Source organism: Pezoporus occidentalis, unplaced genomic scaffold, assembly GCF_034315485.1.
Source record: "Pezoporus occidentalis ecotype Australia unplaced genomic scaffold, CSIRO_AGI_Poc_V1 ctg61, whole genome shotgun sequence".
Classification (NCBI taxonomy): Eukaryota; Metazoa; Chordata; class Aves; order Psittaciformes; family Psittacidae; genus Pezoporus; species Pezoporus occidentalis.
The window spans coordinates 2,598,576-2,623,228 of NW_026915955.1; the positions used below are offsets into that span (position 1 = coordinate 2,598,576).

A 24,653-nucleotide genomic window follows, 5' to 3' on the forward strand; every position below is an offset into this window, starting at 1 on the left:
ATGTTCATTTGAAAGTTATTTTAAGTCATATGTAGGTTACATTAACACAGAAACAGGAAGCATTATATAAGGTTTAATTTAAAAACTTTTTTACCTGTTACTTCACTCCAAACTGTTTAAAAGTTTTATCTGCTCTTGTAAGTTGAAAATCCCAATGGCAATGTCTGAAGAATACAGAATCTAGTAATGCTGAAAAGCATTTTTCCTTAAAATGAATGTATCAGCCTTTGCCATCATGCCACGTTAATAATTTGTTGAGATTTGAGACTGAAGGTTCTAATTTTAACACTGAAAGATCACTTAAGACTTTTTATTTTCTTAAATTTCAAATCTTTTTGTTCATATTCTGTCAAATGAATGCAGAAAACTCTTGTACCACAGTGACAAGTTATAAAGCAATAGAAGTGTCTATCCAACCATGTGGTAGTGAGAGAAAAATTAGAAAAACAAAAGCTATTGCAATTACAAGAAAACATGAAAGGTTTATTTTCAACTCCCTGCATTTTCATGTTTGGCTGTTATTTTATTCCTTCTGCTTAATTGTCATTTGGAACTGTGCCTTGGAAGACACTGCTGCTGCCTCTCCTCTCAATTTGGAAAGTGTGGCAAAGCAGCTCTATTCAGCTTCAGAGCAGTGAACATAATTGGAGCCCTAGTTCGCAAGCATGAAAGGAGGTGCTGTGCCTTTGATTAGAACTACCATCTCTCTGTGGTGTTTATCTGAAGTGTTATTTCTGTCTTCAGTGTCCACAATGCCAAATTAACATTTTACAATACTTTCCAATGAGCTCCCAGATCTTGGCTGCTGCTCAGCTAGCTCTCCCTGACGTGGAGACTGATGTCATGCTCTGCCCTTATTTTAAATGTGACCCAGGACATTTTAAGAAACATACAATGTTGAGCATTTTTCTCTAAGATCTTTAAATCCCGCATCACACAGAATGATGAATTGGAACACTTTGCAAAAGCAAAGAGACAAAAGGGCTTGGAGCCTTGCTACAACCAGGCAGTCCCAGCACCATGATAATTTTACACCACCTCTGACTGGGGAAAGGGACATTAATAAGTTTCCAGTGCAAATATGCAAACCTCATTTAGGGGAAGATTCTATAGACAGGCTCCAGGCAAAGCAAAGCTAGGACTATAAGTAAAGAACAATTACAAGCAGGGCCAAAAGAGTATTTGCTGCTGTGCGTTACGCAAAAGAAACAAGTTTACAGATTCTTCTGGCTTTAAAACATGTGCAGGGAAGATACAAAAATATATAGCAACTAGCTCTCCACATTTGGGTGCATTTCACACATCAGTGCCCAACATTGTTATTCTCACTTCTTTTTTTAATGGAATCAAGAGCCCTGCCTACTAAATAAGGGCTTTCTAATTTTATGTTATTTATTGCTTCAGAAGGGCAGGAGGAAGAATTTCCTAGCAGAGTAAAAATAAAGTGGACATCATTAGCCAGAAAAAATACCAACACTAACTGATAGAAAGTGTTTTGTTTAATATAAAACAAAATTATTTAGCACTGTACATAATTAGTGAAGTCATTAGTTAAAGTTTACAACAATACTCAAGTAAAAAAACCATAGATTGATGACACAAGTGAATAAGGACTATAAGTAAAACAAACAGTACAGTTGGGTATAAAATATTTCATTCAGACAAAAGGAAGTATATTTGGCAAGACTGCTGCCACAGCAGCCAGGAACTCTGACTAAACTGCAATGCATCTTTATTATGTGCAGAAAACCTCATTTGAAAAATATAACTGCCTGGAATTTGCAACACTTATTTACATTGGTAAGCATGAGTAGTCCCACTGAAGACAAGGTAATTGCATAGGTAGTTACTCAAAATTTGATTTGGAGCTGCAAAATGCAGTCCAGGGAATATCTGATGTCAGGAAAATACCTTTTAAAAGTTTGTTTTCAGGTACACTGCAATACCAGCATTCCTTTGGAATTTTACCATTATGCACACTCCTCTATTTTACTTACAATGCATTTTAAAGCACTAATTTAATAACTTACGAAGAGGTTGAGTTTGTTTTGCTCTTTATCAGACTTTTTCACTTGATTCTCTGCTCCCAATGGGTTGATGTACAGTCTACAGAAACGCCCAAGTTAAGGTATAACCAGATATTAAACTGGTTAACATTGTATTGGACAGTTTCAGATTTTACCAGTCCAGTGAGGAGCTAACATTCAAATTCTGCTGATTTCAAGGAAGCCAGAACAAAAGTCTTTGAAAACAGTTTTACACCATTAGTAAGTCTTGACCGCTGCCATTTTGCATATTTGAATATTTCTTTGTTTCTTGTTAATCCTAGAAGTGAAATTGCAGTTGCAGCTTTCAATGTGTATACTGAAGATAACACCAGTATTTGGAATGAAATTATAACTATACGTCATAGCATTCAGGCTCGAAGGCAATATTTGTCTTTCCATTTGTGCTTAAGTTTGAGCCTCTCACTGCCTTTTTCTTCAATTCTACCCCATGGGCTGTAGGTTCATTTTCAACAGCATTAGCTGTAACTGATGATACAGAAGTATCGAGACCCATTAAGCTGTGCTGATTTTCTCTCTCATTCCTCTGTATCCTTTTCTTCTTTTTCTTTGCACCTCTAGAGGAAGGTGGATATAAAAAGAGCAAAAGAAACACAAAGTTAGCCCAAATTTAGAGCTTTTTCCACCCACAGCTGATGTATTAGAGCAATTGTCTGCCTGTTCCCTGAGTACAATGCTGAAACAGCTACAAAAACTACCATTCCACAGCAGAACAAAGACAGAAAAAACATGAAGACGAAATACAAGACCACTCCACAAGCCTACTTTTTATCATAGCGCTGCTTTGAAAAGAACAGCTCGTGATCTTAAAAATCAGCTAGCCTTGATCAACAGTCAACAGATGTAATTAAAAACTACAAATTACCAGTCTTCTCCTCTCATTAAAGCCGTTGCACTTTTTTTTTCTTTCCTAAGCTTAGACACCAAACACTTGCAATTAAAGAGATTCCTGGTTTATTTACTCAACAAGACAGGCAGGCAAAGTGGGTATGGTTTTTCCATTTTAATTTATGTGAACAATGACAGATTTACAGAATCAGAAATCACTTCAATGTCTATTTATGCTTATCAGACTTCATACAATGCCAAAAGCATCATTTGAGCTCCTGTATCTTTCCCACTTAGTGCCTTTAACAGGAATGTCCTGTACATGGAAGGAATCAAAGAGGTCTTGCAGATAATGCCAGGGATCATGCAGATGTGACACCGCTTCTGTCATGAATTCCTACTCTTTGTGAAAGTTGTAACCTTATTTAACTGTAAATATGTAATAATACTTTGACTGTAACCCTTCAAGGGCAGGTACCATCTTTGTTCAAAATTTGTATTGTGCCTAGTACAAAGTGGTCTTGGTTTGTGACCAGAACTGTTATGTTGAACGTGGCTGGAACACATAAGCGTATGGATGAATCAAAACTAAAATTATAATAAGGTGTGTGCAGTTTCCCCCCCAAAAGTGCTACAATATCATTACTGTTAGTGACACTGTCCTTATGTAATCCTATTTTATAGATGAAAATGTTTACACATCAGCCTTGCTAATGGACTGATGACTATATGCCTATAGTTTGATTTTTTTTTCTTAAGCTAAACTGTGTATCCATGAATACATGCTATGAAACCTGCCCTCTCCACGTCAGACAAAATACAAGCACTGGAGAAAAAAAGCCGGAAAACCGTAATAAAGCCTAGAATGTCCTGTACATGGAAGGAAAATAGAACACTGTGTAGGAGTGACATGTCTACCTTGTCCCTTTCAAATTAGTTCCCCTGACAAAGTAGAGTATCAAATGCTATCACATGGTATCTCTCTCTAATGATCAGGTATAAGTGGTTCAGTACCCTGAAACCTTGTGAATGAGGTTCTGCAACACTACTCTTAGGCTCAGATGGGACAGCAATGACATGAAGCATGACTTCAGACTGGCATCTCCATGATGTGCCTGCTGGTTATAGCTCAGGAAGAGGAAGCACATTCCTGTGACTCAGGCATGTGGGTGTTTTCTCTTATTTTCTTGAAACGTAACTGAAGTCGTTCTGGGACTATGTTTCTTCAGCGTGACACTTCAGTGTGAAACTCTTCTCAGGACAGCCTTAGTTTCCATTAAAACTGATATTTCACATTTGATATGACTCAGAATTCTTGAATCTTGCATTCTTCAGTGGAGGCCCTGGACTGGTCACTCAAAATAACTGTTTTCTGAAGTACTGTTAATAGTGTTGAGTCATACCAAATTTTTGATAGTTGCTTCTAACAGGCTGTATCAACCATCTCAGTAACTGTGCTTTTAAGGCATTTCTTTCCTTGATATACATTCTATCAGAATGGTTATGCCCAAAATTCAGTGCTGAATTCTGTCAATATGTTGCTATATAGGTCATTCCTCATCATATATGTGGACTTTTTTTCAATCACAATTTATTTTCAAATCTAGATATAGATTGAGATAGAAAGTTAAGATTTAAAGACAAGTTAAAATTAGATCTGTATCTACATCTATACCGTATATGCACAGATTATTTATTTAGGGAAGGGATGACTCTGGAAAACGACCAGTGAAATAACTTTGCTTAGATGACAGACACTTGTAATGGCAAACACAGGAGGCATTTCCAGATGTATTTTTTGAAGTATAAATGGTTGCAATAGCTAAAGATACTATGGAAGATCTTGTTCAAAAGTCTTATCTGTTTACAGCTTTCACACTATGAATATATATATTTTTTAAAAACTGCAAGTGTCCCAACCAAAGATACTTGTTTGCATCTTCTCGGTATGTGCTGACCTTTAGAAGGTAAAAACAGAGTTTTCAGTCTGTAGCAATAAAGCCTAATACATAGCTAAGGACACAGCAATCTCATATCCCTGAATTTTGGTTCTCAAACACATTGCTTTTGGTGGGGATAGAGTGTGCATATGCATACATGTGTGTGTGTGTATACATATAAACCGTTATTTCCTTCACATTTCAGGTGTGAAGCATTTTTTGAATGATTATCCTAAAGCTAACTTCTTGCTTTGCTTCTGAAACAAAATAACCCTTCAAACACTTCTCACAGTTTTCTAACAGCAGTTGTAGAAGTAGCACTGCAGATTGTATTTCTTGCTTACTGAGTTGCAGGTGAGTTGCTCTCTCTGTCAAACTCGGAGTTAGATTTTAGGTCCTCTGACTTACTGATGACTGGTGACATCTGTAAAAGAGAAGAAAAACAAAGACGCCAGACAACGGGGCCAACACACATACAAAGAAAACCCACCAGCTTCCTGAATAAGGTGAGAATACACCTCATTTGAAAAAGAATGTCTATCAGGCATAAAATGTTAACTCCTATGTGGTTACAAACAAGGAAACGGTACCCTGCTTTATAAAATACAAGCTACTTGGAAATAAGACTTTTCAGGTATGTGTAGAAACAGCAGGTTATGAATCTGCTATAAGCCACCTTAAAATATGCATGATCTGTAAAGAATTATTTCTGCTACTATGTGAGTAAAGACATAATGCCAAAATGCCATCTTACTGCACAGTTTGAAAAGAGAAACCTGTCTATTTTTTAAGCCTGAAAGTTTCAGTCAAAAGCAATACAGACCGCTCCAGATTACTTTATAATTCAGGGCTAAAAAGAAAACCAAAAACCCCAACAAAAAACAACCCAGACCTGGAACAGCTGAAGTAAATGCTCGAATTTCCTATGTAATTAATTAGTGGGTCTGTATGCAACCCGCTCCCCCTCTAAACATACCTCTTTCTAACTCTAACAGTTCTCGTACTTACTGCAAGAATTCCCATATGGAAATGTGAGTACCCTTCCTGAGTTTACTGTCTTCAGGGACAGATTATTTTCTCTACTTTCTTCCACACAGGCTGTTCTCAAATATCTGGTAACCAACCATGCAGTTTCGTTTCCATGCAGGGCAGAAGCCAACACAACTGATAGGCCTTATGTTTTACTCAAAATTTGCTCTTTTGGAAGCAGGCATACACTGCACATCCAGCCATGAACTTCAGGCCTCTAGAACACCATAACAAAGCACCACAAAAGCTGTGGAAAGCAGCAGAGCACACTGTAGGTTCAGACCCAGTTTCACTAAACTATCAGTGAAAACCTGCTGCGGACCTCTACTTGGGATTGACAAAACAGCTATATTCTGTAAGTGTGTGTTTGACATGGCATGCATGAAAGAACAAGTTGTATTCAGGCAGGCACTGTGGGAGTGGGGACTGGTTCCTATAAGGACCTTGGAAAGCTGGAGAAAAAGTCTGGAAGCCTGAAGACAGAGAAGGGGGTGAGAGAATAGATCTAGTACTTTCAAAAAAATGAAGATTTTTTTTTTCGGATAGGAAAGAAGAATGAGCTTGAAACTAACTCAACCCTCAACTTAGCCCACATTTCTGCTTTTTTAAGACTTCTAGTTGAGATTCGGAATCATAGCTAGCCTAAAGCAAAGCCTATGACATAGTTTCTGAATTTCTCAAATAGCCTTAGTGTTAAAAAAGATCAGACCATCCAGTTCTGTCAAGCACAAAGGTACTCATCTACTTCTAAATAAAATGTTTAATGTTCCGCTATCAGCCTAAATTGCTCCGGGAAACAGCCAGTTACTGACATTACTGTCTCTAAAACCCCAGTTAAAACCAAACCATATTAGGACAGGAGTATCATTCAGCAGTTCTGGAGTGCCTAACAACAATACAGCATCTAAAAACGTAACCACAAAGTCAACAAGAGCTTTCTGGAAGCAACAAAGAAATAAAAAATTACATTCCTGACCCTTTAGTCTGCCAGTTGTTCCTTTCATTATATGAGATCTCACAGGCAAGGTGTACTATGGTCCCTCTGTATTTAATGTAAGCAGAGAGAAAACAGAGGGTTGCTTCACAGCAGTTCTTTTTATTACTTAAGCATTAGTTTTGGTATTTTAAAATGGAATGAAAATATTTTCCTTTGAAAAAGCCCTAATGAACAAAACTTAACATTCCCCTGTGAAGTTCTACTGTCCAGTTCTAATTTGGTGTGAAGTGAGGCACAGATGAAAACTATCTTGGCACACGCAGATGAAGACCATACTGGAACCAGAAACAGTATCTCCCAGACCTCAGTTTTAGGCTTTGAACTGTTTAATTACTTTCTCAAACTCTAAATAGAATTAATTAAAAACCTCCTTGCACAGCTCTTGTCCCACCCACATGGTGGTGGTCAGCAGGTCCAGGGGCAAGAAAGTTGAGTCCTGAGCCCATGGTGGGCTATGGGACCGGGCTATAAAAGGAGCCCTGCCAGAGAGCTGTTTTGAGTAAGTTCTCCTCAGAACAGCAGTCCTGCAAAGAGGGACTCTCCCCTTGGGCTGGGACATTATCCAAGGCAACTCCTCGAGGTTCAGAGCCCTCCCTTCTTAGGTGAGTGAGGACACATTTTGGATCGCTAGCCGTAAAGAATCCGCAGTGTAGTAATGAATCCATGTGACACCCTAGATCTGTAGTTGATGTTGGTGGAGCTTTATTTGAGTTTGAACAGAAATTTCATTTAGCCTCAGCTTATTGGTTCTGTGACAAATGTTGGTACTTGAATGAAATTTGAACTTTTTTGTCTTGGCCCTGATCCCTAATATTATTACTTTAATATTACTATTCTGCTGACTTAGAAGAAACAGTATCAAGCTCCCACTGACTTGTTGAATTCATATAAGCACACTGCCCACAACCACCACGTTCCAATATTAGTCATTAGAATTAGTCTGCTGAAAAAACATAGATTGCTGGATTAGTTTAGACAAAAATCAGCCTATTAGAATATAATAATGCAGCATTGGCAGGTCTAGGAAGAAAAAAAAAGTCTACTTCATACACAAAATCCTTGTTAATACAATGATGAATTTGAGACTAAGTCAGTGGTAAAAGTAAACACAAAAGAAGGAGCTATAATGCCACAGATATGAAAATACAAGGGAGTGCTGTAAAGGGAATGACTCTTAAGTAATTAATACTTCCTTCAGCATTTATAACCTTGTGGTTCCTTGCCATATAAAATCATGAATTCACTTTACCTGCAGTCAAAACAAAATGTTTTTCTGAATATCCTGTGGGAATGATGTTGAACTAGGTTTTTTACATTCCCTTCTGAGTAACTACTGCAGAATCTCTACATTGTACTAATACTACAATCAAATACAGACCTTTCCAAAGAATAATCTATACAATTTTGTTGCCATATTCTAATTCTCCATCCTTTGAAAGATACAGACTACCAGAAGGATAAAACATCAGTTCATATCAATTCTCAAAGCTTAAATTTTTTGAAGTTTCTCTTGGTTTGTTTACATTCACAAAAATAAAAATTGTAATAAAACATATACTTTCCTTTTCTTGAAGCCTTGTTTGCTTTAAAGCTCATGTTTTGATACTTTGCTGTCTCAGTATTGCCACATACAAAGCAATCAAGGCAAAACAATTAAAGGCTAAATACACAAAAGCGTATCAGTTCCTGACCCCTGCTGTAGAATCCACAGCAGTAAGTGGATTGCCACGGGCAAATTGTGTAAACAACCAGATGTATCAGAACTCAATTCTGAGCAAAACCTAAAGTAGAGGGCATCTAAAGGAAGTACTAGGAACAAAGTCTCATTCCAAGTCTAGTGTTTGTCATGGTTTTCTCTGGGCTGTGCAGAGTTGTCTCCAAGACTGATGGTCTGTGGAGGTTCTCTAACAGGCTAAGTAGTAGATGGATAGAATGGAGCAATCTATTTTGGTGATTCAAGCCATTAAAGTAAATGAGCTTGTTCTATAGCTTACTCTGCACAAGGGAACTCTCCCATAGAAGCTGTTTCTACAGCTTGATCTAATTAAAGATTCATTGGAACACAGATGGCAAGAATGGACATGTCTCTGTGTTCTTTTACATTAGTCTTCAGGATGTTAAGCTCATTATTAAGTTTGTATTTTGTCTTCTATTACACAGTCCATGGATATAAGATTTATAGCAAGGTACTTAATTCCCCAGAACCATATTGATGCCTCCCATCTAAACTGTTCTAACAAGTCAAGTTTGGGAGAAATGCTGTGACACCACACTACGCTCACCATTTTCTTTCCTGCTTTTCTGTACCCTTCCACACATTTCCACATTAAATGAACAACTGGCAGGGAGATTTGCTAGTGGAATTACATATATTTATTTTGCTTATTTAAAATTCAATTAATTTATAATTGCCTTCCCCCCCTCTCCTAGTACTTTTAAAGAACAAACCTATCTAAATAAGATTAACCATATTGTAACTCTTATGTCTATCACTACTTAGTATTTAGTAGAACTGTGGCTCTCTATGCAACAGAGACATTAGCATGAATTTTATCTTTCCCATAAAAAAACTGCTAAGCCAGTGGAGTGTTTAGGACTAAGCTAACTTCTCTATCCACGAATGCTAGAGCCACAGTCAGAGAGGACTTTGCCTTGTTTAGTCCTTGCAACTGCAAAATCCCAGGGGCATTCAGAGCTAGAAGAGACCAGCAGGAAATCTGGTGGGTGAAAACAGTAGTCGTGGCTCAACACAGACAAATACTACATCTCAGAAATCAAATCAATTAGATGACTGAGGGTCAACAAAAGAAAGAGAAGGAAGAGTGGAGACAAGATACTTCAGACTGAAGCACTATGGTTTAGAACAGCTGTTTTCAGTCTTAAGTCTTGGCCTCTGGGAATTTATCTGTGGTTACAGCTTTGCATTAAAATTTGCATAAAAATAGTTCAATCTTGTTCAGAGAGAGGCTATGAGGACCCAATGAGAAAACCAGGGGAAGAGAGAAGTTAGCTTGCTCCTGAGAGCTATGTTAATAATATAAATGTCCCTGTATAGTATTTTTGGTTTTGCTTAATCAGTTCAGCAGCTCAGCCTGATTCTGCCTTTCATTAAACAGAACAGTCACTTACGGCAATGACTACAGGTGTCATTTCATCTTCCCTTTTTTCATCCAACAGATATTAATTTGCTTATAAACCAGAGACCTTTTCTTTCAATAACTCAAGTAAATACTACAGACACAGGCACAAATATTTCATGAGACAGAATGCATTAGGAACCGTAGAGGTGGTTTTGGAGTTGAAAGAGCTACCAGCTTACAAATAAAGTAGTACCATACATGCTTGAGAGTAATTCAGCTTCAACAGTACAAACTGCATTTTAAAGGGGAAACAGTATCTAAAAATAAGACCTAAAAAGGTGAATTAAGGAAAATTGTCCACTCCTCACAGATGGTACAATAACATTTCCTTCAGAGGAATGATTTCTTCAAGAAAAATCAAAGTAATTACTATTTCAAAAGTAGATTTGCAGATGTGTCTATTTTATAATGCCTATTCAAGAGTTTACGTGGAAGACCACAGAGCAGATTTGCACACTGATTCTAGAAAAGCAGTTTGTTTCAGCCAAGATATCAATGCCTTCAGGGAGATCTGTAACCATATTGGCAACAAAGACAAAAATTATAAACTTCAGTATAATAGATTATAATTCAATTGAATGTCACATTTTCTGGATCTACAACCTTTTTTAATCTTGAAATTGAACACATTTCATGATGTGTTGAAAGTCTTCAGCTCTATTCACTGCAAGAGTTCATCTGTATTAATTTTATAATGTTTCCCTCATTAGCATTATCACATCTTCCTAGCCCTTCACTGAAGTGTTCCCCCATAACCTGAAGAATGTGACCATTAAAGGAGAACATGGAAACAGCACAGACTACAAAATTAAAGTTTTTGATGAAACTAATAGAAAAATTTCTAGCTGATATTTTTCAAAGGTTTTTTTTTGAGCAAGTTTTCTATGCTTTTAAAATATTTAGATCTCGTAAATAAATTTTGAGCCCATAAAAACACCCACATTGAAAGAGCTCAAGCCCAGGGGAAAAGCATCAATGACTTGGCAGGTTAGTTTCAGACACGCTAGGCTAAGTAGTCAGAAAGTCTGACAACAACCTACTCTAGGGAAAGAAGAACAGCAAGAACATGAATTATTTATGTGAGCAGTGATAATCCTCAACTTTGTTTAAATATACATGGAGTCAAGTTTTGATGATCTCTGGGTAGATTACCCAAATTGTGCAATAAAAATGTACTCCTTGAAGGTAAATCTTTTCATACTTATGACCATTATTTTATACTTTAACATCATTTCTCAAAGATAAATATGCTAGAAAAGTAATTTTTATACTTTTAAAATTATTGTTTTGGTTTTGTCTATTACTATTTACCACTATTCTCACTTAATGTAGAATTGAGTACCCCACGTCCAGAATCCTATTAGATACATTTTACATAGTGAGTGGCAGGCTATCTTAAATCATAAACATACTCACAAGATTTTATAGACAACTGAACATCAAAAAGACACAGTACTGACTCTGAAATGTCTCTTGATTTGCCAAAATTCTGTAAACCCCAAATTCTGGTTTCTAATAGAACCCTATCTGAATTCTCATTTTTTCTGCCTTCATCTTACGGAATCTGAAACCAGCACATCCACTGGAGCAGACAGATGACAGGTCTGTTTCTATTCCTTGGGATTCTTCATCAGTGCAGTGAGAACTTCACTCCATGAAATTTTTATTGGCAGTTTAGATGTATGTTGTAATTAAAGATGATTATGATCTAATTTTGTGGCTCAGAAATTCAGTAACTCACAAGGCAGGAAAACACGGTTTGCATAAAATTATTATGTTAGGAATACAAAGATGATGGTAGAAGGCATTTTGAAAGCAAGTTCTTTGAACTGCAACTTTATTTTTATTATTTCCAAAGATTAATATTGGATCTTGAGTATTATATCCTCTTCTAATGTTAATGATTCCATTTTATTCACTCATCATTCAATTCTGACAATTAGTCAGATATGCATTTATAATATCTGCACTTGAAAAACTATTTTTAATTAGCTGGTATTCTCAGTAATTAAAATCATAGTAATATTCATTACTATTCATGCCTTATTTAGTCTGGTATGATAGCAAAATCTGATGAGTAAATTCTATAATGATTTTCACAGTAACTGTGTTTTGCAGTCTAGAGCTAAATATTAAGGATTCCTCAAATAATCCACAAAGAACAACAGATACATCCAACAGAGTGCATGTAACTATTTGGGAAAACCACGCTTGTGTCCTTAAACTAAACACAACCCAAAAATTCAGTTATATTCTCCTGCTAGTAGTAACAACTTAAGCAACAACTTAATTATTCAATAAATAATTTTGGGTTTAACAAAACAAAACAAAACAAAAAACAAACAAAAAAAAAATCAAAAAGTAAATGAAAAAAGTTTCATTTTTTGCCAAAGCAGAAAAACTTAAAACTATAGGGTATTACAAAATAGTGATTTTTCTTATTTCCCATGCAAAAGAAATTGGCATTTCCTTTCATCAGCTCTTATATTGAAAAGAAATGAGAGGAATAGGAAGAAAAGTTGCTATGTCAGTGCTGCAACACAGGAACTGCCATAACCGACCAGCCCCCTCAGTGGTTCTCCTAGCAGTTTTGTCTCAGAAGTATCTGGTATTGCCTAAAGCCAAAGTGCTCTAGAACTTACCTTCATTATAAGCTAAATGATAATTCGTTTCTTCTGTGCAGCACTCCACTGGTTTTGTAAAACCATTACACTTCAAATAATTGCAAATTTCACACAAAGATTTGATTCATCATTTGATTCAACTCACTAACTTGGTGATTTATACAGTGCTTGTGCAATTTGAAATTAAAAATATCAGACAGATTTATATTTCCCAGTCATATAGATGCTTTTGGGATCTCAGCCACTACCTCAGACTAAAATGTGTTATTAAAAAATTAATCCCTGAGCACATAAGTTTAATAGTGCCTTGTAGTAACTAGGTTCACCAGGTTAAGTACGGCATGGAAAAAAATTTCCTTCTACCTATATTAGATGTGTTCCATTCCAGCTTAAATGTTCCCTGATCTTGTTTATCTTTCTTAACGGGGGGGGGAGGAATTAAAAAAAAAAAAGAAAAAAGAGTGCATCCAATTAATCTCTCTACATCATGCATTATTTTATATACTCTCTTCACTGCTCATTCTTTCCTAATGTAGTCTTCTAATATCCTCTCATACCACTTTTTCCAGGACTTGTACCTGTTTTATTACTGTTCTCTGGACCTGTGACTTTGAGGTGCCCTTGGATGCTGTTCAAGATAAAACCCAACATATTTGCTTCGTTTTTGGCTGTTACTGTATACTTTATTCATCATGTCTTTTGAATATCTGCATGTACTATATAGACTACTATAAAATTCCAAATAATTATTAAATATGCAGTCAATTTAATTCAAAGTGTCAACAGAATCAAAGTAAAGAATATTTCAATGAAATACTACTAAAACTGAAAGTTACTAAAATAGTGCTACTAGTAATACAAAAACTTTTGTTAGAAAAATATATCAACACTTGAGAAAATGTAAGTGATCAAAACTAATCAAATGTTATTTCTCACAAAGCTGAATAATAAATCCTGGTTGCAAATGTTGTTAACATTAGTTAGTGCACTTAAAGGAATTTTGATCTGGTAAATTAACAAGACTCCTACTAGATTAAAACAGAAAAAAAGACATGGATAAAAATGATCAAGTGTCTAATGACAGTATCTTGGCACTTCTCTCTTGTCTTATCTGGATCTGAGTGAAACTGGGTGAGTGTGGCCACATATTCCCTGCCTCCAGCAGCATGGACAACAGATGAAAGAAATCTTTATGCTTTCCAGTAACGTAGTTTTCCCCGTATTTGCCCCAGTCTGCCTTTACAGGACTATCTAGAAGTACTGCACCCTTGTCTTTCTTTCTTGGACAATGTTTTGGCTATGAGTTCGTCAGCTATGAAGAGGTAAAAGATACTTTAGATTAATTATTACTACTTGGTGTAGTGATTAATTCTGTTTTTCAAGTATAGTTAGAAACAAAACACTTGGTAATTCGACTTACAGCAGTTGGCTTCAACAAGCCAGCCAAATGAGTAATCTATACTCAATAATTTATTAAATGCTACCTCTCTATTCACCTACTAAAACCAAAAAGCTACACAAAAAAGGCTAATAGAAGTAGCTTTGAGTGTTTTAACCTTGAACACTGCAATATACATTATGCAGCAAAGAATACATAAATCATCTGAAAAAAGAAAAAATTGTAATTAAGCAACACAGCATATGCTTTGAGTCTCACAAATCAGAAGCAAAATATTAGATTCAACTTTAGAAAAGTACATGGAAAAAGTGAAGTAATTTGGAAGAAATGTGAAAAAAGTCACTTTTAAAGTAGTTATGTCAGTACCATTTGACTAAATGAATAGCTACGGAGAGCACATGTAAGGAGAATACAAACATTTCGGAATGAAAAAATTCTTAAATTGTAACAGTTACTGAGGTAATATTTATTACTTTACCTTTTTTAAGACAACCATCAGTCTTACTTCAAAGAAGGGGAACATGAGCTAAGTAAGGCTTCTAATCTTTGTCTGGAGAACACAAAGTCAGGCATTGGAACAGGCTCCCCAGGGAACTGGTGGAATCACCATCCCTGCAAGCATTCAAAACCCATGTAGATGAGGCCTTTAGAGACATAGTTTATTGATGGACTTGGCAGTCCTGGAGTAGTGGCTGGACTTGACGATCTTAAGGGCCTTTTCCAACCTACATGATTTGGCCTGCTCTGCACATCACAATTATCTCTAAAGATCCCTAAAAATAAAATAAAATAAAAACCCCTATATTTTTTTTTCTTAACTAAAACCTGGCTGCTGTTTCCTTGTTCTTCTGTACACCCTGGATTCTGACTGCTAAGTAAAATCACATAAAAAAGAATGCTTCTGGGTACAATATAGTATGTGATATGTAAACAACAACATAATGCCATATGCAACTCAGTAAAAGCATATGATGGGAGAGGAGAGATTATTAGTTCTAGTCAAGTAAAAAGCCTTTTTCTTCCTTGCTCCTTAAAAATATGAATTCTTTATAATATATCCTCCTGAGCACATACAAGATGGGTGCAGTCATTTACATCTGAGAACCATCAGCAGCTTTTAAGCAGAAACATCTATTGGCAAGTAAGCATGCTTAGATGCAGCGTTTCTCCTGGTCTGGTAATAAGGCTTTTGATCATATTGTATATCTTTAATTAGGATACTACTACATGGACTGAAAAACTCTCAAGAGACAAACATCACAGCTTTTTCGTAAGCAACCTGATAAGGAAATTTCAGGCAGAAAATCTGAGGGACCTGGGGGAAGTGCATATTCCAACAATTACAGTCAAATGCTCAAAAGTACCATCAGGTTTTGACAAATCCATGTTGTTTCTTCAACCACTGTTTACATCAGGTAGCTGTAAGAGATTCTACTGTAAACTCTGGAGTCAATGGGAGATCTGCCACTCATCACAACAGTGCAAAAGTAAGCAGATTACTTAATTGCTACATGATAGAACGGTTGTTTCCACTCAGGACCAATGTTAGATTTCTGTTGAAAAGCAAACTGCTTACCTGGAGTGAGGTCTATGAATAAGAAGCTTTTCCAAAAAGGTCTGAAAATTAATAAGTCCACCTTGTGCATAAAAGACATACTCCACCACTACTTACAGAATCCTTCCTTCTGAAATTGTTACCTTATGTAGTGTTGCAGAATCTTCCTCTGCTTCTGTTGGTCCTTCAGGTAGGAGAGGAGCAGAATCTGGTACTAATCCTGAAGGCTGTTCTTCATATTCTTCTGAAAACAGGATCCATAATTGACCATTATGAGAGCCATAAAGTACTATGACAATATTTATTTTAAGTGAACAGCCATGACATTATGATCTAGCCAAAAACAGGATGTGAAAAATGTTTGAACCTAAACTTTGTATAAAAATTTATCAACATTTGTCCATTAACTTTCATTTATATTAGTAAGCTTAGATTTAAATGTGATTAATATATAGGTCATTTATATAGGTAATTATATAGAATAAAAATAATTAAACATTTGCATGACTAAGAACAAAGTCCATACTGACAGCAATGTAGCTGATACTTAACAAATGTACCATATACATTTCTTTTGATTCAATAAAATAGTCACCAACTGAAATAATAAATCATATAACAGGGTTTTGTTTTTTTTTTTTATAGTTGGATAACTGCCTCATATATTTTGTTTTTGAGAACAACAGGCTGAAGACTCTTCCTACAGACTGCTCTCTGGCTTATTTTGCAAGGAAAAAAGGAAGGAAAAAATGAACAGGATGTGCAAGGGGATGACAAAGGGGAAGGGCAGTAGTTAAGCTAACCTTGGTTATTATCATCATCAAGTTAGCACAGTCTTATGTACAATTTTTTTTTAGGAAGGAGGCATAAATTCTAGACTTCGCTTTAAAGAGAGGAAGGAACCAGAAAATGGGGGAAGACATCTTGAGAAATGCTGGGTTAAAAGATTTCTAAACACCAGTATAACTGATAGTTTGATAATTTAGTAAGGCAAATGAATTTCTTGTAGCATGCAACCACACACTATGTCCATAAGCTGAATATTAACAACTGTCAGGACACTGATCATCTTTACATCAGTAGACCCAGTTAGGATGCTTCCTACATTATTTATTGAGACTCATTTAGCTCTTTATGTTTTAGTTTAATCAAAACTGCTTAATGACAAGGACCTGGAGCAAATTCAATGCTCAAATATGCGATTTAACCATTACTGTTTTTTTAAAACCGCATACTGAAATCAACTTATTTGGGAACTGAGCATTCTGCATTAAAGGAGGGGAAATTCAAGAGTTTTTACAAAAGTATCTGATTAGATCTAATGGACATTGCCTAAGAAAAACCTAACATGTCCGTGAAATGCTTTGACGTGTCCTAAAAAAATTGCAAAGTAAGGCATGTACCAGGTGGCTATATGAGAGAAGAGACAAGTAATCAATCCAGTGGACTGGTAATTAAGCCAAAACTATATAAACTGGAATGCTTAACTAAGTGCCAATACCCTGCTAAGTCAGGTATGTCAACTTCCTAAGTGGTTAGCTAGCTTTATACAATTTCTGCATCACAATAAGTCATTATTATGCTATCTGTGTCCTACATAAATTCGTATCTTCAGAACAATAAGCAGTACAGCATGGTAAAATCTTGGACCATCAGTTAAACCCACACTGGTATACCAGGAAGACAGCAGTAAACTTACTTTCACCAGCCACATAATTAGCTGGAAAATAGCCTTGCTGTCCATTTGCTAGGCTGCCAAACCACCAGTTATCATTATCTTTGTACAACACTTGGATAATGTCACTGCGATGGATGGTTAGCTCATCTGATCGATGCGCTGTGTAGTCATAAAGAGCCACTACCTAAAAGAGAGATAAGAGCACCACAGCTTTATCACAACCATGCCACAGAGAAAAAAGCGCAACATTCACTTCCTCTTGCAGAAAAGCAGCTGAAACCAAAGCTGCACTTTGGTAAAAGCTGAGGCTGTCTCAAGTTTTGCTAATGGGATCAGGGGTGGTGGGAAAGCAGCAGGAGAGGCAAGATAAAGGACTGTGGGATTGTAGAAATGGTTAAGAACATTCAATTCACTAAGATTAGGTTCAAAACAGCAGCTGTTAGTTTTATAAGCAATTTACTTGTAAAGCAAAAGGAAAAAAAAACACTTCATGCATTCACTTTCTCAGAATTGTTATACCACCTTCAGATCCCATTCTGTGCACTCATGAAGCATATGTGTTTGAATAAATACTTCAACGGTATGACAGTTTTACTGAAGGAAAAATTTAGTACAAAAACATCATTGCAATCACTCCACTTTTTTTTTGTTTGTTTAAAAATAAGGATTTACGTATACAGTGTTATAAATAACTGCCAAAAATACATTTATATTCTGCTTCATATACTAAATTCATTTTTCAATTAAATACAGTGCATCTATACTTTTCTGGAAAAAAGCACTACTAGTGGTCAGCATCATGCATCCTGCACAGAACACATTACCACAAGCTGGATTTCTACCCTGAATATGAAAATATTACATGTAATTTCTTACTTATTTCCTGTGATGTATTTACGAAAATCTGTCCTGATGAATTCAGAGCAGAAAAGGCTAAAACCAAATGAACTGAAAAAAAAAATGGAATTGATCGCTTCCCTCATCATAAGTCAAGAGCAAAATTATGACCTATTTTACATGAAGACCACTGCTCCCCTACATATAGCCTGAACCTCAGATTCCTCTACAAAAATGCAAGTGAAGAGGTCAGAAATGGGGATTGTTAGGAGTGACAAGGAGGCTAGAGGGGCTTGAAGGAGACAGCAAAGCATGCATTTAAATCCTAAGACTGCTGAACTGTACATTGTTTTTTATATTTGTGTTTCTATTTTGAGTAAGAGCCTGTGGGTTATGTGTGTAAAAATAAAGCCAATGTCACTTGTATCTTCAAAATTCCACATCACTGATTAAACAGATTAAATCAGTTATGAATGGGAAAAGATGGAAATTATTCTACCATTGTAAATTCTATGTGGTAATTTGTGATCTGGTCAGCATCAAAGAATTACTATCAGCATAGTTCTCAGTAGATAGGAAATTCATCTTAATACACATTCAGTAATCCTGAACTTACATAAAGAAGATAAACAATGAAATATCCTTTATCATAACTCTCCTCCCTGCATTACGAATGCTAACGCAGTAATTACAGGTGATGTTGACAATACAGAAACATAAACTAGAGAATGGAATCAAAGTAAAACACACTAATGAGCATCGTAGAGAAACAGTACAGAACCGGAAGCCTGGATGATCGTGTCCATTAAGGGGTGCTCTAACAGTGCCCACTTCAGTTAAGTGACAACAGTTTCCTTAGAATTAGTACAATCAAAACCATGAGGTCACTTAAGGTTAGAAACAAAACAAAAAGTAACACTAATTACTTGGCAGCATGAAAAACAATGACAGGCAGAGCAACACATACATTTTTTTTTTTTTTGTAGCATGCTTTGTAAGATGGTTCTGGTGTAAATGTTTTGGGGTTTTAGCATATATTACAAAAGTTTAGTAACATGGAAACACTGCCAGCAATGGTTCAAACCAATCAAGTCCCACTGTGTCTCCCAGAAATAACAAAAAAATAAACCACCATGCATTCTGTAATACAACTGGTTTAGCAAGCCTGGCAATTTAAGCAAAATGTGGAAACAGATATTATGTTCTCTGGAGACATATGATCAGAAAACGGCCATAATGCAATACCAAAAACACACCTTGGGATCAAAGAAGAATGTAAGCCACCCATAGTAATGCCCAAAGTAATGGAAATTCTGGTGTGACATTCAGACGTTTGTTAAGTTCAGTCTAGGTCCAAGTTCAAGCAAAAAATAAAACCCCATATTCATCAAATTGTTACAAAACTATTTTTCAAGAGTGACATAAAACCAGTAACGTGGTTATGCCAGTTATGAATATGCTTCTAAAAATTACAAAAACTAGGGTAGCAAAAATCCCTTGGGATCATGCTGAACAAAGAAATAAAAAAAAAAACCCAAAACACAGAATGTGCTTTCAAAATGCACAGAGAGAGTGCAAGAGGTATAGAAGATACTGCAAAAAAATTACATAATACTTACTGTCTCTTGCCCGAGTGGGCAACTACGACCTCCTCTCATACCCAGTGCAGTCAGGCATTCATCATTCTAGAGGAAGAAATTATTTAGAAACTTTAATATGAAGCATTTTGATTAACTATAATTTTGAGTATTTTCATGTCTACTGTAAACCAATAAAAATTATCACTAATAAAATGTCTTTTTTAAAGAGAAAAAGCAGACATGATATTAAGCAACACAGCAATATTGGTTACGTAGATATTTAGAAAAAGATACTAAATTTTTCAAGTATGTACACTACACTAAAAACAACATGGGGGAAGGCAGGGGGTTGATGACTGCAGTCTAAGCTTGTTTGCATTGCAAACACTGCTGTAGAAGTTTAAGAAGTTGTTGCAGTGAACTTTACCTCTGAACCAGTATGCAAAAGCTATCACTTTCATAAAATGGAGAATTTCAGGTTGGCTTTAATAACCAAGGCTTTTAATTTAATTCTAATTGGTCTATCTTTACCACTTACTCTTCAGACTTCCAAAAAAAGTCAAAGGAACAGCAGGTATATAATGCAATAATTTCAATGTGCTTATATCTACAAAATCGGATTTCTCTCAAATAATAGACTTATTCAGTTGAAAGAACACTGAAACCAGAAAAATTATGAAAATTGTCAGAGGAACAACAAATTAGAACAAATGAAGAGATGGAAGTCCTTTTCTTGTGTTATTTAACTTTTCAATGGCCTATTTTCACAAAGGGGAAACCACTTTCCTCTAGATTTTGTGTGCATCAAAGGACACAAACTACAATACAGAATAGAAATATTACATAGCAGTTAAAACATTTTAGCAGACAAGAATCAAATGTGAGCTTTGTGAAGTAAACAACATTTCCACCCATAGCAATCTGCACATTATTAACAGCATTTAAATATCAGAATTTCTACCCAATATACTTCACCTTTTTTATATTTTACAGTCCCGCCTTTAACTGTTTTTTTTTTGCATACACTGCCCTTCCCTTGCTTTTTTAGAAACATATGTCTAAAATGTATTGCTCCTTTTTTTTTTTTTATTAGGGTGATCCAAGGACCATTATTACTGCAATCCTCAGCAAAACAAATGGCATTCACTAGAAAAGAGATTCTTGCCCTCAGTGTTTTTTTCCTAACTTAGCTAGGCTTATCCCATATGGGAAAGAAATAACTGACTGAACACAGAGGTTCCATCCACTCTCCAAATTGTTTTGGTATTGCCACAGTAGTTACAGACACACGGAGTACATACAGATGGACACAGTATAAAAGCAAACAGTCACACTGAGTTCTTAACATCTACCAGAACATCCAAGCCTACCACCTAAAGAGTTCTGAGTAATTACGTATATACACAGAGGGGTAGGGGAAAAGTGTAACTGCCTGATTTGCTAAACAAATTTTGAACAAAGACCGGTGGAGCTGCAGTACAGAGTATGTGGCTTGCTCAGTGGTCTACTGGTAGCTAGTACTGCCTTACAAGTTTTAGCTAATTCTCATTTTCAGTTCTCAAGGTTAAGAGAACTGTGCAAGCAATGGGCTTAGCCTGTGGGATGGGAGTGCCTCCTGTTGCTCAAAATGATTCATCAGAATTATTAGCAGTATTATTTAGGTAACTAGTTCAGGTACTCATATTGCTCCATTATTGTGTCTCAATCTGTCTCTCTTTTCAATAAAGTATTTACGCACTCTCAAACACTCAACCAAGAAGAGCCTGAAGAAAGCAAGCTGTTTGGAAATAAGCTAAAATCCATGAGTCATCCTGAGACTATGCTGAATGTTCTCAGATACTGCGTTAAACTTTTAAGGCAACAACAAGGAGTTTGCTCTTGGAGTGATACTCTGAGTACCTCACAGGCTGCACACACACCCTGCCTCCAGCGGGACACGGGAATTGCCACAGCTGTCTACCACAAACATAGCTATTGCAAGACAGCAGAGTTGCCTCTGGCATGCCATGCCATTTCTCAAATAGTGCAACCACCAGCTACACTACAAGTAACAGCAAAAACTATTGGCCTTTCAGTTTAGAAACATCTTTTTTTTTTTGCATTGTGAGGGTGGTGAGGCAATGGAACAGATTGCCCAGAGAAGCTGTGGATGTCCCATCCCTGGCACTGTTCAAGGCCAGGTTGGAAGGAGCTTTGAGCAACCTGGTCTAGTGGAAGGTGTCCCTGTCCCATCGCAGAGGATTTGTAACTAGATGTTCTTTAAATTCCCTTCTAACCCAAACCATTCTGTGACTCTAGGATTAAGCCACATTTTCAGGATTCCAAAAAAGTAACAGACATACTGAAGCGTATGAATACATGGCGCTTAATACAGTGTTAACAATTCCTTTTTCCTTTTTTTTTTTTTTTTTTTTTTTAATGCAAGATGGAAACTAGTTAATCTTTTTCTGTTGTGGGGCTACAGTTAAGTTCTGAGGAACTGGGCTTTTTGGAAGGCAGACAATCTGTGATAAACAGGAACAAAATATTTGCTGAAAAAGCCCGTTGTGTCACTCTGATTTTGGTTGAATAAAGGAACATCCACAGAAGAAGATAAATAGATCCAACAACTGATGCAGAGTTCTAGACCATGGAGTATGATGCTGGTTATCCAACAAGTAACCCACTTACATAGCCTTGACATTTCTAACACAAAACCAAACAAAAAATGTTTTAAGACAGTCACACAAAAGAGAGCACTGCAGGTAAGAGAGCATTGCAGATAAACTCATAAGTAAGTTGCTGTAGGAAGTGTCACCAATTTCTGCCAATTAAAATGTTTATGGCTTCTTTTTAATTGGGAAGCTTCAGTGATTGTGGTAATGGAGGTTTTGCTTTTATTCATGCAGATGTATAGTGGTCAACAGCATCTGGTCATTAGATAGTATTTATTCTCTTACGGAGAAGCAGCACTGAGTAAGAACAAGTGATATGTTATTACTGCCATTCCTGTAAAAAAATTAAAATCAGCGTTTCATTTCTACTACTGAACAAATAACATTTGAAACACCACAATACCAAAGTTTAAAGAAAAAAATATGGAAAAATGTAATACTGATGGTTTCATATGCTGCTTCCTCATATGTAAACACACTCTTCCTTGTAACAGAATAAACATAGAGACTAAGTCCCACTTCTAATTAGTCATCGACTCTTAATAACTACACTTGGAAAATAACCTTTTCTAAGATCAATTTTAGGCAGTCATTGGACTACCCGAGTGAACCCCATGTGTGTGCACACAGGCCCAAAGCCACCCTCCCTTGTTTTCCCATTAGAGTGACAGACTCAGGGACATGAACAACAACTGCAATTTCTTGGATGCTGCACAGTATCACTGCTTCTCTCCACTTCACCTCCCTATACCTGCTATCTGCCACAATGGAAGAGAAACTGGGAGCATTACTTGTGCAAACACTAAACTGTAAAACAGGGAATGAGTGTTAAAACTTCTCGTCTGTTCAGTAAATCTGTGTCTCAGTGTGTAATAGTCTAGGTTCTGTTTCCTTTTCATTTGTTTTTTAAAGGAGATAAGACATTAATTTATACTGCTCAAAAAACCCCCACAACTGGCTTAAAAGCAAGATAATATATAAAACATTTAAAAATTGTATAGAATCAATCTGAGCTTTTAAAGTTGTTCTATTGTTTTTGTTTTTTTCTTATGAACCCAAGGGTTAGAAATTTTCTTAATCCTCTCCTTTCCTAAGGATACCATACAATCTCTTTACCCCAGTAATTGAAGTTATTAATGACATGCTAAAGAAGCTGAGATGTAGCATAATATAACTGAATATTGTTAGCACTGTCATATTTCTGTTCTTGTTCTCTGGTCTAATAAATTGTCAACACTCTCCTAGTTCAGGACACCTAACTGTACAAATTTAGTCTGTGGGAAACAGAAGTACAAGGATCATATAAATAGTTAAATTAGAATTATTCTAAAAGTATTTACTGCTAAGAATAATGTATTCTTCCTGGGCCTTAATTAATCTGTCTGTAGACACTGTAAAGTTACTTCCTTAGGCTTTAGATGATTACAATCCTTATTTGATTACAGCCCTTCAATATTTAATAAGTATGGGAATCTATAATCTGCCTAGAGGAAAAAAACAAAACAAAACAAACCCAAAACTGTGCCAGGCTGCATTTTATTGAAACCTGCAATATACAAACAGAAAACAGAATTGCAAACACAGCTGCTGCAGTAAAGCCTACAGGGATAACCCCCTCCCACCACCAACACCCCCCTCCAAAAAAAAAACCACAAACCAACACCCCTTCCTTCCCCCCTCAAAAAAACCCTCCCAGAAAGTAAAGAAAAAAAAAAGGAAAAAAGATCAATTCAGAAGCATGTGAAATATTCCAGCTCCTCAAATTATTCAAAACCTCTTCAATTATTTTTGACATTTGTAAATATGCTATTTTCTTGATATAAACTACTCAGTTTACCTGGACTTATATATATTACTGCATTTAAAACAGAAAAAGTAACAAAAGTATTCAAAACGTTAATTTAACTCTCTCAGAAAAAAAATAATATTATAAATTAGCTGCTACTTAGTATTTTCCAAAACAGTTGATCCTGTAAACATCTATTGAGCTTGCTGTGATGGAGAACACAAATACTGATTGAACAATTTATACATTTTCCTAAAAATTAGATACTGACGGCTAAAAAATTGAAAATATGAAAACAAGAACCCTTTAGCTCCTAACGAAACAGCAATGTACAACCCTAATTTCAAAATTTCTTGGGGGATCCTATGTATCTTACCAGCCTTCCAGAATTCTATTAATAAATTCTGTTAAATAAGATAGGCCCAAAAAAAACCCTAAGCAAACCCAAACCAAAACCCCAAATCCAAATTGTTAAACAGCTATAAATGACCCAAATTAGTTTACCTTAATTTCTGACATTTCTCTGAAAAATTACCAATA

General features: G+C 36.0%; 1 protein-coding gene across 3 annotated transcripts in view; it reads right to left on the bottom strand.

Annotated features, from left to right (window-relative positions):
• Nucleotides 1–1,481: 1,481 nt before the first annotated feature.
• The window catches only part of AHI1 (Abelson helper integration site 1), an 87,814-nt gene continuing 64,642 nt past the window's right edge, over nt 1,482–24,653 (bottom strand). For all 3 annotated transcript variants that reach the window (XM_062639625.1, XM_062639623.1, XM_062639624.1), the window contains exons 21-25: nt 19,713–19,778; nt 17,278–17,440; nt 15,722–15,822; nt 5,179–5,258; nt 1,482–2,623 (exon numbers count right to left, since the gene is read on the bottom strand). In XM_062639625.1, the coding sequence (XP_062495609.1) occupies nt 2,401–2,623; nt 5,179–5,258; nt 15,722–15,822; nt 17,278–17,440; nt 19,713–19,778 (633 nt within the window). In that variant the 3' untranslated portion in view covers nt 1,482–2,400. The remainder of the gene's footprint in view (nt 2,624–5,178; nt 5,259–15,721; nt 15,823–17,277; nt 17,441–19,712; nt 19,779–24,653) is intronic.